Genomic DNA, 13,204 nt, shown 5'->3' with positions numbered 1-13,204 from the left:
GTGAGCGGCGGGCGGCAGGGAGGGGGCTGCGCGAGGCAGGAGGCGGCCCCTGGCTGCGCGCCCGGCCTCCGGCGTCCGGTCACCGCGATTCCCACTCCCCTCCCGGCCGCACCATGGCCCTGAAGGCCGAGGGCGCCGCGCTCGACTGCTTCGAGGTGACGCTCAAATGCGAGGAAGGGGAGGACGAGGAGGAGGCCATGGTGGTGGCCGTAATTCCGCGACCCGAGCCGATGCTCAGAGGTGAGGATGGAAGGGGACCCCACTTCTGCGGCCCGGGCCCGGGCCGGGCGCCCCCTCCCCCTCCTCGGTCCGGGGTTCCACCGCCCCCTCCCCCTCCGGCCTGGAACCCGGACGCCCCCTCCCCCTCAGGCCCGGGGCCCCGGGAGAGCTCTCGCTCCGCCCCCTCCAGGGTTTGGAATCTGGGGCCTCCCCGAATTCCCTCCCCCCCACCCCCGTCCAGGGTCTGGAGCCTTCGATCCACACCCGGATCTTCCGGTGCCCGAGCGCCCCCTCGCCCGGGCCCAGCCCCGGCAGCCGCGGTCTCCCGCCCGGCGGAGGAAGAGGCAGACGCGGGGGCCAGGCTGTGTTCTAGGCCGAGGGGCAGCGAGGCCTCCGGGCCCAAGCCTGGGCGCGGCAGCCCGGGGTCCGGAGAGATCCCGCGGATGTCGCTCCCCAAGAGAAGGATTTTCAGGGCCCTCCACGCAGAAAGCTTTCCTGGTCCCCCAGCACCCCCCCATCTCCCCGCATCCCAGGCCTTCCACTTGCGTAAGCCACAGGTGTCAGCTTCTAGCGCTTGGGGGTGAATGAGATTGCGTACAGCATACTTCGTTTAGGGAAAGACGCGCTTTCGGGGGTACCCTCCGCTACGCGGGAAGAAGATTGCCTTGTGAGGGGATTTGACGAACAATCTCGGAACCCTTGGTTTCTCCTCCCCCTTTACCGGTTTCTTTAGTTCGCAGGATCTTGCACGCCATTAGAAAACAAAGGGCCATCTTCCTGGAAAACTTAACGCAGAAAAAAAAATTTTTTCATGAAAATACAAATATCATTTCACCCTAAGATACCTCTTCCCGTAGCGGGGACTGTACCCCAAAAGAGATGGAGAGCAAGGTGGTTCGTTTAACCTCTGCAGAGCATGTCCGCCGTCTCCCTGCACGGCCTCCCCTTTTTGAAATCTGAAGGGTTGTAAAACAAGTCAGGGAAATAGCGGCCGCCACCCTTCTCAGAGCCTTGCATGGAATAGAGGTTCTTTCCTCACTTTTGCTAGTATCTACTGAATGCAGGATGCCAGGCTGTCTTCGTGGTCTGTAAAAACTGCACAAGAGGCACCCTATTCGCCACCTATTCCCCTGTTTTGGAAGGAGAAGTCCAGAGAAGTTAATTCGTTCAACAGGTTTTCATCAGGCACCTCCTGTAAGCCAGGCGGTTGTAGGCCGGGCGTGCCAAAATGGCCGTAAAGAAAGATGAGACATTTGTTCTGGAATATATATATATATATAAATGAGTGACCAAGGACGAACAAATAAATGCATCGTGTGTCAGGTGGTGATAAGTGGTTCAGAGGACACTGGAACAAAGAGAAGAGAAAAGAGAGCGGGGACATTTTATTCGGAATATCAAGTGGTCAGGAAAGCTTCTCTAATAGGTGAATTTTGAGCACAGGCCCAAAGGAAGAGAGGAAGTGAACCTTGTAGATAATTGGAGGGAAAGCATTTTAGGTAGAGAGAATAATAGCAAGTGTAAATGTCCTAAAGCAGAAGATTGTTGAAAGGGGGAGAAAAGATGGATTCAAGGTTTTTGGCCCAAGCAGCTAAAAGATCCGCCCCGAGACAGAGGCAGGAAGGCTAGGATGTAGGCGTGTGGAAGTAGCGTGTTACGGTTTGAACATGGTGGGTTAGAGATGCCACACGAGGTGTGGTCAGATAGGCATCAAACACGTGCGTTTAGCTTCCCTGAAAGTCTGGCTGGAGGTACAGATACGGGAGTTGTCACCAGGCAGGCGATGGGAAGGAGGTAGACGGAAGGGGTCCAAGAGCTAAGTGACTTGGGGAGCCCTCCCATGATTCCAGGTTAGAGACTGAGTCAGTCCCTCATCAAACATTTTTTGTTAATGTTTGTCTGTTTTGAGAGAGAGAGCGGGGGAGGGGCAGAGAGAATCACAAGCAGGCTCTGCACTGTCAGCCCAGAGCCCAACTCAGGGTTCATTCCTGTGAACCGTGAGATCACAATCTGAACCGAAATCAAGAGTCGGACGCTTGACCCACAGCGCCCAGGCGCCCCAGTCTCCTCAAACATTTCTGGAAGCCACTACACGCCAAGCGCTGTTCTTGATGCTGGAGGTATGGGTGTGACCGATCGGAAGTCATGCCATTCTAGAGCCTGCAGTCCAGTGGGGAGACACGTGTTAGGCCAGGGGGTGGGGGTTGAGGGGGAAACGCCATGTGAAGGGGAACGGAGCGCTCGGGTGGGGTGGACGGCAGCTTCTCCAGGAAGCAGAGAAGGCCGCCGTGAGAAGACAGTTCCTCAGCAGTGCCCTGAAAGAAGCAGGAGCCGAGCAAGCGCCTGAGAAGATGAGAAGGAACCAGCACAAGTGACTGAGCAAGGAGCCCCAGCGAAGTACGAGATGAACCCACAGGAGCTGGTGCCCAGAAGCCCAGCGACAAAAATCAAGATGGAAGAAGTGATGGGTCACATGGTGAAGTTGAAGAAGCAACTGCTGGGTCTGGCGTTAGTGACCTTGACTCGGGTTGTTTTGGAGGAATGGTGGGAAAGAGCCTCCTGGCAACCAAGAGGTCAGAGTTCGTGTTCACTGTCACAAGGGAGATATGACCTAGATCTTCCGAGTCCCAGACGGATCTCAGACCGTATGATGCCACCACTCGCACGTGGTCCCTAGGTGTTGGGGCCTCCCAGGGTTGTGTTCCATCCCATCTTCTCAGGGAAGAGAGAGATAACGGCCAGGAGCGATCACGAGGATTCCGCAGAAGGCTGACGTGGGTCCAGTGGCCAAGGGTTCTTTCCTGCCCTGCTACACGGCCACGTACACAAAGAGCGGATGCAAGGCAGGTCAAGGAGCTCACACCTGGAGACACTCTGGAAAGGAATTGTGATGGCCTAGGATGGCTTTTTATTTTTCTTACGGTTTTTTAATTTATTTTTGAGAGGCAGGGAGAGCAAGGGAGGGTCAGAGAGAGAAGGAGACACAGAATCCAAAGCAGGCTCCAGTCTCTGAGCTAGTTGTCAGCACAGAGCCCGGTGCGGGGCTCGAACCCACGAACCGTGAGATCATGACCTGAGTGGAAGCCGGACACTTAACCGACTGAGCCACCCAGGCGCCCCTAGGATGGCCTTTTGAAAGGGCCTCACCAGGTGCAGAAACAGACATGTCCATCACTCACCCACTGAAGGCTCACCAAGCATCTCCTTTGTGCCAGGCCCTGTGGGGACAAGAAGATGATGGAATTTACCGTTCTCATCCTCCAGAAAGTATGCGCTGTGGCCTGGAAGTCGGGTGGCTGCAACCAGCTGCCAGGGCTGGGAGGTCAGGAAGCCGTCCCAGGAGTGGCTATTTGAGCAGGGCTGCGAAGGAAGTAGGAGAATTTGTCGGACTGGTCAGGATGGTCTGGACAGGTGTGCCAAGGCTGAGGGCAGGCAGGACCGCAGCGTGTTGGAAAACCTGTGTTCCGAGACCAGATTGAGAGGAGATCCAAGTGAGATAGCAGAAGGCTGAGGCACACAGGTTGTGATTAATACGGTTAGTGCCTCGCGGGCTGCAGGGGAAGGGACAGAGAGAGACTTTGGGTGGGAATGTTCCTCCCCGCAACCCCCACCACTCCACCAAGTTAGGGGAGTCATGTTGTAAGTGTTCCGGGACATGGACACCTTTACTGATCGCCCCACGCCGGCACCTCTCCCCCTGCAGTGGCCCAGCAGGAGAAGACCCCACCGCCTAGGCCCAGCCTGCTGGAGGCGGGTGGTGATGGCTGTGAGGAGCCCAGGCCGCAGGTGTCTTGGGAACAGGAGTTCCTGGTGGGAAACAGCCCAGGAGGCAGCGGGCGGGCGCTGTGCATGGTGTGCGGGGCCGAGATCCGGTCCCCCTCCGCGGACACGGCACGCATGCACATTCTGGAGCAGCACCCTCACACCCTGGACCTGAGCCCTTCGGAGAAAAGCAACATCCTGGAGGCCTGGAGCGAGGGGGTAGACCTTTTGCAAGACGTCAGAGCAGAGCAGCCTTCTTCACCTGCCTCAGGTACTTGGAACTGGGGGGCCGGGGTGGAGGACGGAGGGACGAGTCAGACCCTTGGAACACTCGGAGCTCACTGGGTGGTTGCCGCCTACAGACTTGGGCCAGGAAGTTGAAGTCGACCCAGACTCAGACACGGACCCCACCAAGATGCCAGCAGAGATTGTCGTCCTACTTGACTCCGAGGACAACCCATCGCTCCCGAAAAGGAGCCGGCCCAGGGGACTCCGCCCCCTTGAGTTTCCTGGTCAGTCTTCAGAAAGCTCTCGAGGCTGGGCTGGGGACAGGGGAGCGTGCGCCCTGTGTTCTGTGTGGAGAGAGGCTCGGGAGCAGCTCCTTCCTTTCTTCTGTTTTATTTTGTTTTATCTTATTTTATTTTCTCTTTCAGGGGTGGGGGGACAGGAGGAGGAACAGGGGGAGAGGCACAGCCCCTTTAAAGGCTAAGGGATCTTTTCATTCCACAGCTACCCCTGCCTCAGAGCCAGGAAATAAGAAGCCCCGTGGTCAGAGATGGAAGGAGCCTCCTGGGGAAGAGCCAGTCAGAAAGAAAAGAGGCAGACCCATGACCAAAAACTTGGACCTGGACCCAGATCCTGACCCAGGTGACGAGGAGGCCCAGTGTGGGCGCGGGTGTGGGCTCCGGCCACAGTGCTCCTGGAGGAGCGCCAAGCCAGTGAGGGGGGTGGGGGTAGGGGCGGCTGCCCTAGGTCTTCGAGTTCTGGCTTTCTCAGACCCACATTTCCATCCTGTGCTTCCTTCCAGACCCCCCGTCACCCGACTCGCCCACCGAGACATTTGCGGCTCCCGCCGAGGTCCGCCACTTCACGGACGGCAGCTTCCCGCCGGGCTTTGTCCTCCAGCTCTTCTCCCACACCCAGCTCAGGGCCTCAGACAGCAAGGACTCACCCAGAGAGGGGCGAGCTGCCGAAGGAGGCCTTCCCCAGCCGGAAAGCCCCTCTCCAGGTGAGCTCCTGAGAGGGGACCTCGGGGGGGGGGGGGGGGGAGGACAGGCAGTCAGGCGCATCCCTGGGGTCTGGCCTCCTTGTGGCTGCTCTGCAGCAGGGCCTGGGGTAGAGGGGGTTGGCACTCGGCTGTCCTGAGAGACGGGGCCAAAGGCAGGCAGAGTTGAACGACAGAGACCGGCTGGCTCGTTGGTGAGTGTCCTGGAATTGGTCACTAGGTTGGGCTAGGCTAGTGCTCCCGAAGCCTGACACCAATGACCGCACGGAAGGCTGATTCCACCCAGAACACCCGAGGTGCCCACCTCGCCCTGGTGGAGCAAGGGCCGGAGTGGGGCCTAGGCCAGGAGAAGAGACCCGTGGTGAGCTCAGCAGATCCCTCCGTGGAGAAAGCAGTTCACAGAACTGTCAGCACACGTGTCCGTATCCTGTTCAACCAATTTTCAGAAAGTTGGGGAGAGGAGGATGTCATCTGGCCCTCGGGAAAGTCGGTTTCCGCGTAGAAAGGCTGAGTCTCAGAGACTCTTCTTTCCTTGGTTCTTGTATTCGTTTCCTGTGGCCACTGTAACAGATTAGCCACAGGCGTTAGTGGTTTGGACAGGAACACAGTTGACTGTGTTTTAGTCCCAGAGGTCAGAGGCCTGGAAGGGGTCTCCCTGAGCTGAAATCCGGATGTCAGCAGGGTCATCTTCATGTTCCTTTCTGGAGGCTCCTGGGGGAGCGGGGTCCATTTTCTTGTCCGGCAGCTTCTCCACAGCCATGGGCATGCCTTGGCTCATGCTCTCCTTCCATCTTCAAAGCCAGTGGTGGCCAGTAGAGTCCTCCGGATGCCATCTTTGGTCTCTCTCTTCTGCCTCCCTCTCCCTGTAGGGACCCTGTGATCACATCGAGCCCACCCAGATCGTCCAGGACAATCCCTTTATTTTGAAGTCAGCCGATTAGCAACATTTATTCCACTTCCAGCCTTCATTCTCCCTCGCCACGTAACACACCGTATTCACGGGTCCCGGCGATTATGGCGACCCGTACTCTGCCTGCTGCGGTCACATAGCCAACCGGTGGCAGACTTCAGATTAGACTGGCCTGAATTCTGGGAGGGCAGAGGCTAAGACTGCTTCCTCCTCCTCTCTCCATGCCAGACATCGCGGGCTCAGGAAGGAGTGATTGAGTGGCGCACAGGCAGCACCTTGTCCCGGCCTGTCCGAAGTGTGCATTTGGAGTTAGAGCTCAGGGGCCGATAGTACACGAGGTGCCGGGGGCTCCCCAGAGCAGGGCCCTCAAAAAGGAGGCGTCCTTTCTGCATAATCCTCCTGCGACACCCCGTGACTACTGTTACTCGGTTCGTGTCCTCGAGACCTTGTGCGAAGCTCGGTGTGCGTGCGTGTGTCCGTGCACCTTTGCCTTTCTGCCTGGTGATGTTTTACCAAAGTGGGTTCCGCTTTCTCTGATCTTGAGGCACGTCTCACCCCTTCCCGTAGATCACGGTTTTAACTGTCTCAAGTTTCAGCTTGAGCCACATTCCAGTCCTGCCTCCCCGAGACTGTGTGCTCTTCTTGGACTTGAGCATTGCCCGGGCTTCCTTGTTCTCTTCGGTGGATCGCTGCTCTGAATGGCTGACCGCCTCCACTGTTTAACGGGTCTTCTGGTTTTATTTTCGAAAGGGAGCCTTCATTTTGAGTCCTGGGATACCGTGTGCCCAAATTCCACCCATCTGGAGTGGTGAGTAGCTGAGAAGAGAGTCGCTGAGGTCTCAGGTTCATTTGGGGTGTGTGGGCAGAGTCTCCGAGGCCTTGGGGTTTCAGTCATCTCGTGCGAGGGTTTCTCAGCAGCGGCAGGATCTAGGGAGGTTGGAGGGGACCAGGAACCCGCAGCAGACGCTGTGCAGGCCTGAGGGGTGCACTCTGGAAAAATGACATGAGTGAAGGCAGCCTCTGTCCCCAGGAAATGTCCTGCCTGTTTGGGGGGTACAGACCAGGCAGTGCTGCAGCAGGTAAAGAATTTGTGGGGTGCCCACCGTAGTTGTGTGCAGAGCACAGGCTCTGGAGCAGTGGTCTGTTTCCGGACCCCAAAGCTCAGACAGATTTCTCAGAGACTTGGGAGGCATCCACCAGAACCTCTTCACTTTGAGTTGCTTTTACGTATTGAAGTTTTTAGAAGATTCCAAGTAAAGATTCTGCCACTTTTTTAAAAAGTTAGAAAAGTCAAGGATTCTGAAAATGGAAAAGGTCACGGCAGTGAGGTCAGTTGAGCTGATGGATGTAAATTTGAAGCCAGGGAACGCTTTCTAGAAGTTGCCAAGGGCCTTGCAGGATGAGGATGGGGATGTGTGCAAGCCAAGAGAGAAGGTGAGCCTTAAAGACCCCTCTCACAAAAATTTCGAGAAAAAGAGCCTCTTTGTCTTTGCTAGTGTTGAATGTGCGTGAGACCTCGAGACCTGGCTTTCAGGAGGCCTTGGCCGGGCCCAGGACGTTTCCAGGCTGGGCCCAGGAAGAAGCGTGCGTGCGTGTGAGCTTCACGAGGGTCCTGGCTCCCTGCTCTATTCTCCACACCCAGTTAGTGCCTGGTGTAAAGAAAGCCCTCAGTAAAGATTTCTACAAAGAAGAGTGGGTGGTGGCTGCCTCTACTTGTCAAAGGGCAGTGATGTTTTCAGAGTCGCTACTCAGAAACTAGCCTGAATGAGAAACGAGAGGAAAGAACGGGGTGCACCCTCTGGAGGAGGTGTGTGCCGGTGTGCATGCGTGCACAGTGTGGGAAGGAAGGGGGAACGAGGCTGGAGAAGCAGAGAGTTCGGGGCTTCCCAGGAGAGAAGGGGACCGGTTCTGGCCTTGGAGTGCAAAAGGGACTCAGCTCGGTCCTGGGGCCTGATAAACCCTCCTGGCCTGCTCTTTCTTGGCCCTGACCATGCATGATTTCTGGCGGGACATCCCACCTCAGGCCTCCCCCTCCACCTGCCCTCACCTCTGCCCTCCATGCTACTGGAAAGAGCTGGTATTTAATTCCATTGCTTTGAGAAGGCCGTAGGTTAGTGAGCTCCTACTATGCGCCGGACTCGTGAACATCATAACATGTTATCTCTTTAAATCCCCACAATCACCACATACAGTGTTATGATTTCCATTTCAGAGAAGAGGAAACAGCCAGGGGGGAGGTAAGGCACCTCTCAGGGCCCCTCATCCGTAAGCGGCAGCCTCTGTGCGTTTCCGCTGTGCCCATCCCCCTCCAGCATCCCAGCCGCCTCCTCAGCCTTCTCTCTGCTGCCAGATGAAGCAGGTCCTGGCAAAGCCTAGCCCCCTGGACCCACGGCTTGCACCCACCCCCTGCCCCACTGGCTGTGCTCTCCTCTCGGTCCACCGTCAGGTTTCCCCCTCTCTTCCAGATCTTACCCAGCACCTTATACCAAACAGTGATTTTTCCCTTCTTGACCTCGCATCCCCCTCTAGCCACTGCACCACGTGTCCCCAAACCTTTTCAGCAAAGCTGGGGAGCATTTTCTACACTGACTCGCCCTCGTCTCGCCGGGAGCCACTTCCGTCCGATTCCCATCTTCCCATCTCATGCTGAAATCGCTTTTCTGGCAAGGTCACTGTTGACTCGTCTAAGATGAAACTCCAGCGGTCAGTCCTCCGTCCTTAACCTTTCCTGACGCAGCAGTAACGGTGACTGTGCCCATGACTCTTTCCGGTAGCCGCCTTCCACCCTTGGGGCCCCAGGCAGCTGGCCGGGCCTTCCTCCAGGCTCAACTGCTATTCTTTCTCCTGCCTGTTCTGCACACAGCGCCCTGAGTCGGAGCTGAGGCTTATCTTTCCTCCCCTTTCTCGAATGTAAGCTGTTTCAGGTCCAGACGTGTATGTGTGTTGCGTTTCTCGTGATCTCCCCATTTTCCAGCACAGGATCCAGGTGCTATTGACATGTTTGGCGAGTGAGTGGATAAGTGAGGGACTGGATGCCTAAACCTGAACAGTGGGGCAGGGCCTTACTCCCAAAGCAGTCCAGTCTCAAGTTCACGGCTCCCACCCACATCTCCCCTTCGGCTCCAGCTTCTCTTCCAGGTCCCCGGGTGACATGTCTGTGGTTGTCTGGAAGATCTGTCAAACTGGCACACCAGAACCGGAGCCCCGCCCACAGCCTTCTCCCCGCTTTCTCCATTCTGCACTTGGCTCAGGCTAACAAAGTCCTCAGGGTCTTCCCCTTTCTTTCCCAGGCTCCACATCGGGCGCTCGGCAAAATCCTGTCAGCCCTGCCTCCGAAGTCCGTTCAGAGTTCACCTTCCTGTCCCCCCACTGCAGACACCGGGTCCAAGTCGCCCCTTGACTGATTCCTTAACCACCATCTCCCTGGCTTCCCAGTTTCTGGTCTTTGCCCGCTGTGGTCTGATCTCTTACGAGCAGCCAGGGTCCCTAGCGAAGACCAAGTTGGATGCTGTCACTGCTGTTTGTGACGCACTCCAGATAAAAAGCCAGAGTCCTCGTGGCGACCACGATGCTCGCCCTGGCAAGCGTCCTTCCAGCCCTGCTCCGCACAACTGGCCTGGCAGCAGGCGCACACCACCGGGGTGTCTGCGCCTGCCCTAGCTTCTGCCTGGGATGCTGTTCCCCAGCTGTCCACACAGCCGACTCCTTCCTCTCTGTGCACCTTTGCTAACACACCCGTGTGTAAGGACCCCCGTGCCCTCCTGTCCCCTTCTCCAGGATACATGTTATTTTTGCTTTGTTTCTGTCCACACACAACACACTGCACCTTGTATCTGTTTCTCCTACTTCCTGGCCCGCGCCTCCAAAACATCAGTACGAGGAAGTCCGCTCCGTGCACGGTCGGAGTCCTGGCAGCAGGGACGGTGCTGGGCACAATGCAGGTGTTTGAGAACCCGCTGTTAAATTCGGGGACAAGGGAATGGGCTCAAGCCTGCTCTCAAGGAGCATTTAGTTCGTCAGAGACCCAGTGCAGCTTATGCAAACACGGAGCAGAATTTGCTCAGTTGTGTAATGACGCTGGCAGCCGATAAGCAGTTTGAGCCTCTGCAAACCGTACAGCAAAACTGTGCCTGTTTTCTCGGCCGCATTTTAAATCCGATCTCTAAAAACAGCCTAGGAACAACACCACCAAACTGATCCGTCTCAGAAACAGACGTTGCAACAGTCCGCATGTTCTGTTTTGCTTTTCAGTGTAAAGTAACTTTTGCACGTGCCCCTGTGGCCAGCAAAAGCTCTGCAGAGCCTGCCCTCCCCACCCCCCCCATGAGGGCCCAGTGTTGCTTCTTTATATATATATATATATATATATCTTTATTTTATTTTGAGAGTGAGAGACAGAGAGTGGGCGGGGGAGGGGCAGAGAGAGAGAGAGACACAGAACCTGAAGCAGCCTCGAGGCTCCAGCCTGTCAGCACAGAGCCTGACATGGGGCTAGAATGTACCGGCTGTGACATCATGACCTGAGCTGAAGTCGGACGCTTAACAGACTGAGCCACCCAGCCCCCCCCACCCTCTGCCCCAGGTATTGCTTCTTAGGAGGCTGCTGCCCCACTGCTGGGGTGGATGTCTGATCCCCGTGTGGTAGGTGCCGACTCTCAGCAAGTGACGTGACGAGCCTGGCAAAGGTTGCAAAGCAGAGCTGGGGACGCTAAGCCAGGCCCGTGTGCCCGGTGCGCTCCCCTTGCCCTGTGTGTCCATTCATGAGCCCGTTGGTGGGCAGAGCTGTGTCTTACTCTGCATGCAGGTGTGCCCCACTTCCGTCACCTCTGCCCACACAGGGCAGTATCCCTGAGGCTCGGGTGCCCAGTAAGTTTGAGATGAAGTGGTCGACTGAAGGTAAGAGCTGAGGGAGTCCCACAGCAGAGAGACTGTGCACTAGAATATGCAAGGGAGGAAGCCTGTGGGGCATGTCTGGCTTCTGCTGAAGGAGCCGTGACCTTGGTTTCCTGGTGCCATGTTCCCTGGATGAACCAAGAGCAGAGCGTCCCACTGTCCGTGGGCTCCCCCCTCCTACCAGGCCCCGGGCTGGAGAAATAAGGGTCTGGAAACAGAGGTGCGGTTTGCAGAGGCCTTTGGGGGGCATGCTCGTGGTGGGGGTCCGGAGGGCCCTGACTTGTGTGCTCTCTGCTCCCCTCCCCGCCCAGCTCCCCCTCCGGGACTCCGAGGGACACTGGATCTCCAGGTTATCCGCGTGCGGATGGAGGAGCCGCCGGCAGTCAGCCTCCTGCAAGACTGGTCCAAGCACCCCCAGGGCACCAAGGGCGTGGGAGCAGGTGACACCCCGAACTGGCCTGTGGTTCTGTCGGAATCCAGCACCGCTGTGGGGGGGCAGCCAGAGGCGGGGAGTGGGGTATAGGTTCTTGTTTTCTTGGGGAGAGGCGGGGGAGGGACGAGGCAGGGTCCCCCTTTGGCTTATCACTCAGAGCTGCCCAGCTCGGCCGCCTGATGGAGAGAGGAAAACCAGGTGCCAAGGCAGGACGGAGGAGAGGAAGGCAGGGGGTGGGCGCAGCATCCACTGTCACTCGGGGACACTGGAAGATGGCTACTCCTGGCAAGGCATGGGGCCAGGCCCCGAGATGGGCAGTTTTGCGGTAGGGCATTGGGCCTGTGGAGAACACCTACCCCAATCCTTTTGCTGACCCAGACCTCTCCGTCCCCCCTCCATTCACCCCTTTCAGCCCCCACCATTCTCCCTTGGCACAGTGCCTTACACAAGAGGTGGTCATGATGGGGTTTGAACTGAGTCCCACTACCTCGGGGGACGCCTCTCCTCCCCCACCCGTTCAGGCTCCTCAACCAGGAGGCCTCCATTACCTCTTCCCGGTCCACCCCTGCAGGAGGCCCAAGCAGCCCACCTGGGGGCTTTTGTTCACTCCCTCCCTTCACCGGTTTTCTTGTTGTATATATCTCCTTTGTTGACAATAAATTATTTTTTTTTATTAAGAGAGTTCCGTCTGGGCTGTCATTGGAGGAAGGGACACATCCAGCCTCCCGGGGCGACACTGAGGGGCAGGAGGCTGGAAGAGGGTCCTGGGTGGGAGGGCAGAGCAGGGCCAGGCCAGGGCTTCGGTGGCCGGAGGGACCGGGGCTGACTTGGTGCCCATCAGAGGACACTTCACCCTTGCCCCCTCCCCCTGCCCTTGAGATGGGGTAGAAACACCTTTAATGTCCTGTGTCTTTCTGAATCACTTGGTAAGCCTCTAAGAGAGGCTGTGGGGGGATGGGGGGGAGGGGGCGGCGCTCAGCAGCTGTGCAGCACTTAGGTTTTAGGAGCTGAGACCTTTCTAAAGTGAAGTGGTTGTGGCCAGCCCAGCCCGCAGGGGAGAGATACCACCCCTGCCCTGCCCCGTGATGCTCCACACTGCACTCTCCTTGGCTTAATTAAACTCTTTGCTTGCTCCGTCTGGGTCCCCATCCCCTGGACCAGGAGACGGGTCTGTTTGGGGTTTTGTCACCAGATTCCTTCTCCAAAACAGCACAAAATCCATGTGGGGTGTTTTTGGGTTTTTTGGTTTTTATGTTTATTTATTTTTGAGAGAGAGACAATGTGAGCTGGGGAGGGTCAGAGAGAGAGGGAGACACAGAATCTGAAGCAGGCTTCCAGGCTCTGAGCTGTCAGCACAGAGCCTGATGTGGGGCTTGAACCCACAAACCGTGAGATCATGACCTGAGCCGAAGTCAGATGCTTAACCCACTGAGCCACCCAGGCGCCCCTCTGCCAACGTGCTTTTAAATCCACACAGCTGTGTTGGTGGGTGTTTACAATTGAGAAAAACGAATAAAAGCTTGCTGTAAAATTCTGAAGTTAAATGCACCTTCACTGCTGTGTGATTGGCCAGCGGCCCGCTGGACTGTGAGCTCCTTCCAGACAGGGACTAGGTTGCGCTGACTTTGTTTTCCCAGGGCCCTGCTCAGGGGCCTCGTCCATTGTAGGTGCTCAATAAATGTTAGTCAAGTGCCCTGTTGGTGTGTCTTCCTATGCGACATTTTCCCAGTGCAAGCTGGCCCCCAGAATACAGCTCCCCAAA

At 57.0% G+C, this 13,204-nt stretch overlaps 1 protein-coding gene across 5 annotated transcripts; it reads left to right on the top strand.

The window, feature by feature from the left end:
• Positions 1–6: 6 nt before the first annotated feature.
• On the top strand, positions 7–12,123 carry SPINDOC (spindlin interactor and repressor of chromatin binding). Of its 5 annotated transcripts, none has more exons than XM_029957597.1 (7): positions 7–240; positions 3,923–4,252; positions 4,344–4,493; positions 4,711–4,848; positions 5,009–5,209; positions 6,867–6,924; positions 11,321–12,123. In XM_029957597.1, the coding sequence occupies exons 1-7, from the start codon at positions 114–116 to the stop codon at positions 11,451–11,453; spliced, it is 1,137 nt and encodes a 378-aa protein (XP_029813457.1). In that variant the 5' UTR covers positions 7–113; the 3' UTR covers positions 11,454–12,123. The 5 variants fall into 5 exon arrangements, with proteins under 5 accessions (XP_029813457.1, XP_029813459.1, XP_029813456.1 ...); XM_029957599.1 differs by lacking the exon at positions 11,321–12,123 and adding an exon at positions 7,613–9,045; XM_029957596.1 differs by lacking the exon at positions 6,867–6,924.
• The last annotated feature ends 1,081 nt before the right edge of the window (positions 12,124–13,204 follow it).

The sequence above is a fragment of the Suricata suricatta genome, chromosome 11, assembly GCF_006229205.1.
Source record: "Suricata suricatta isolate VVHF042 chromosome 11, meerkat_22Aug2017_6uvM2_HiC, whole genome shotgun sequence".
In the NCBI taxonomy this organism is placed as follows: Eukaryota; Metazoa; Chordata; class Mammalia; order Carnivora; family Herpestidae; genus Suricata; species Suricata suricatta.
This window is presented reverse-complemented; position numbering and strand designations above follow the sequence as displayed.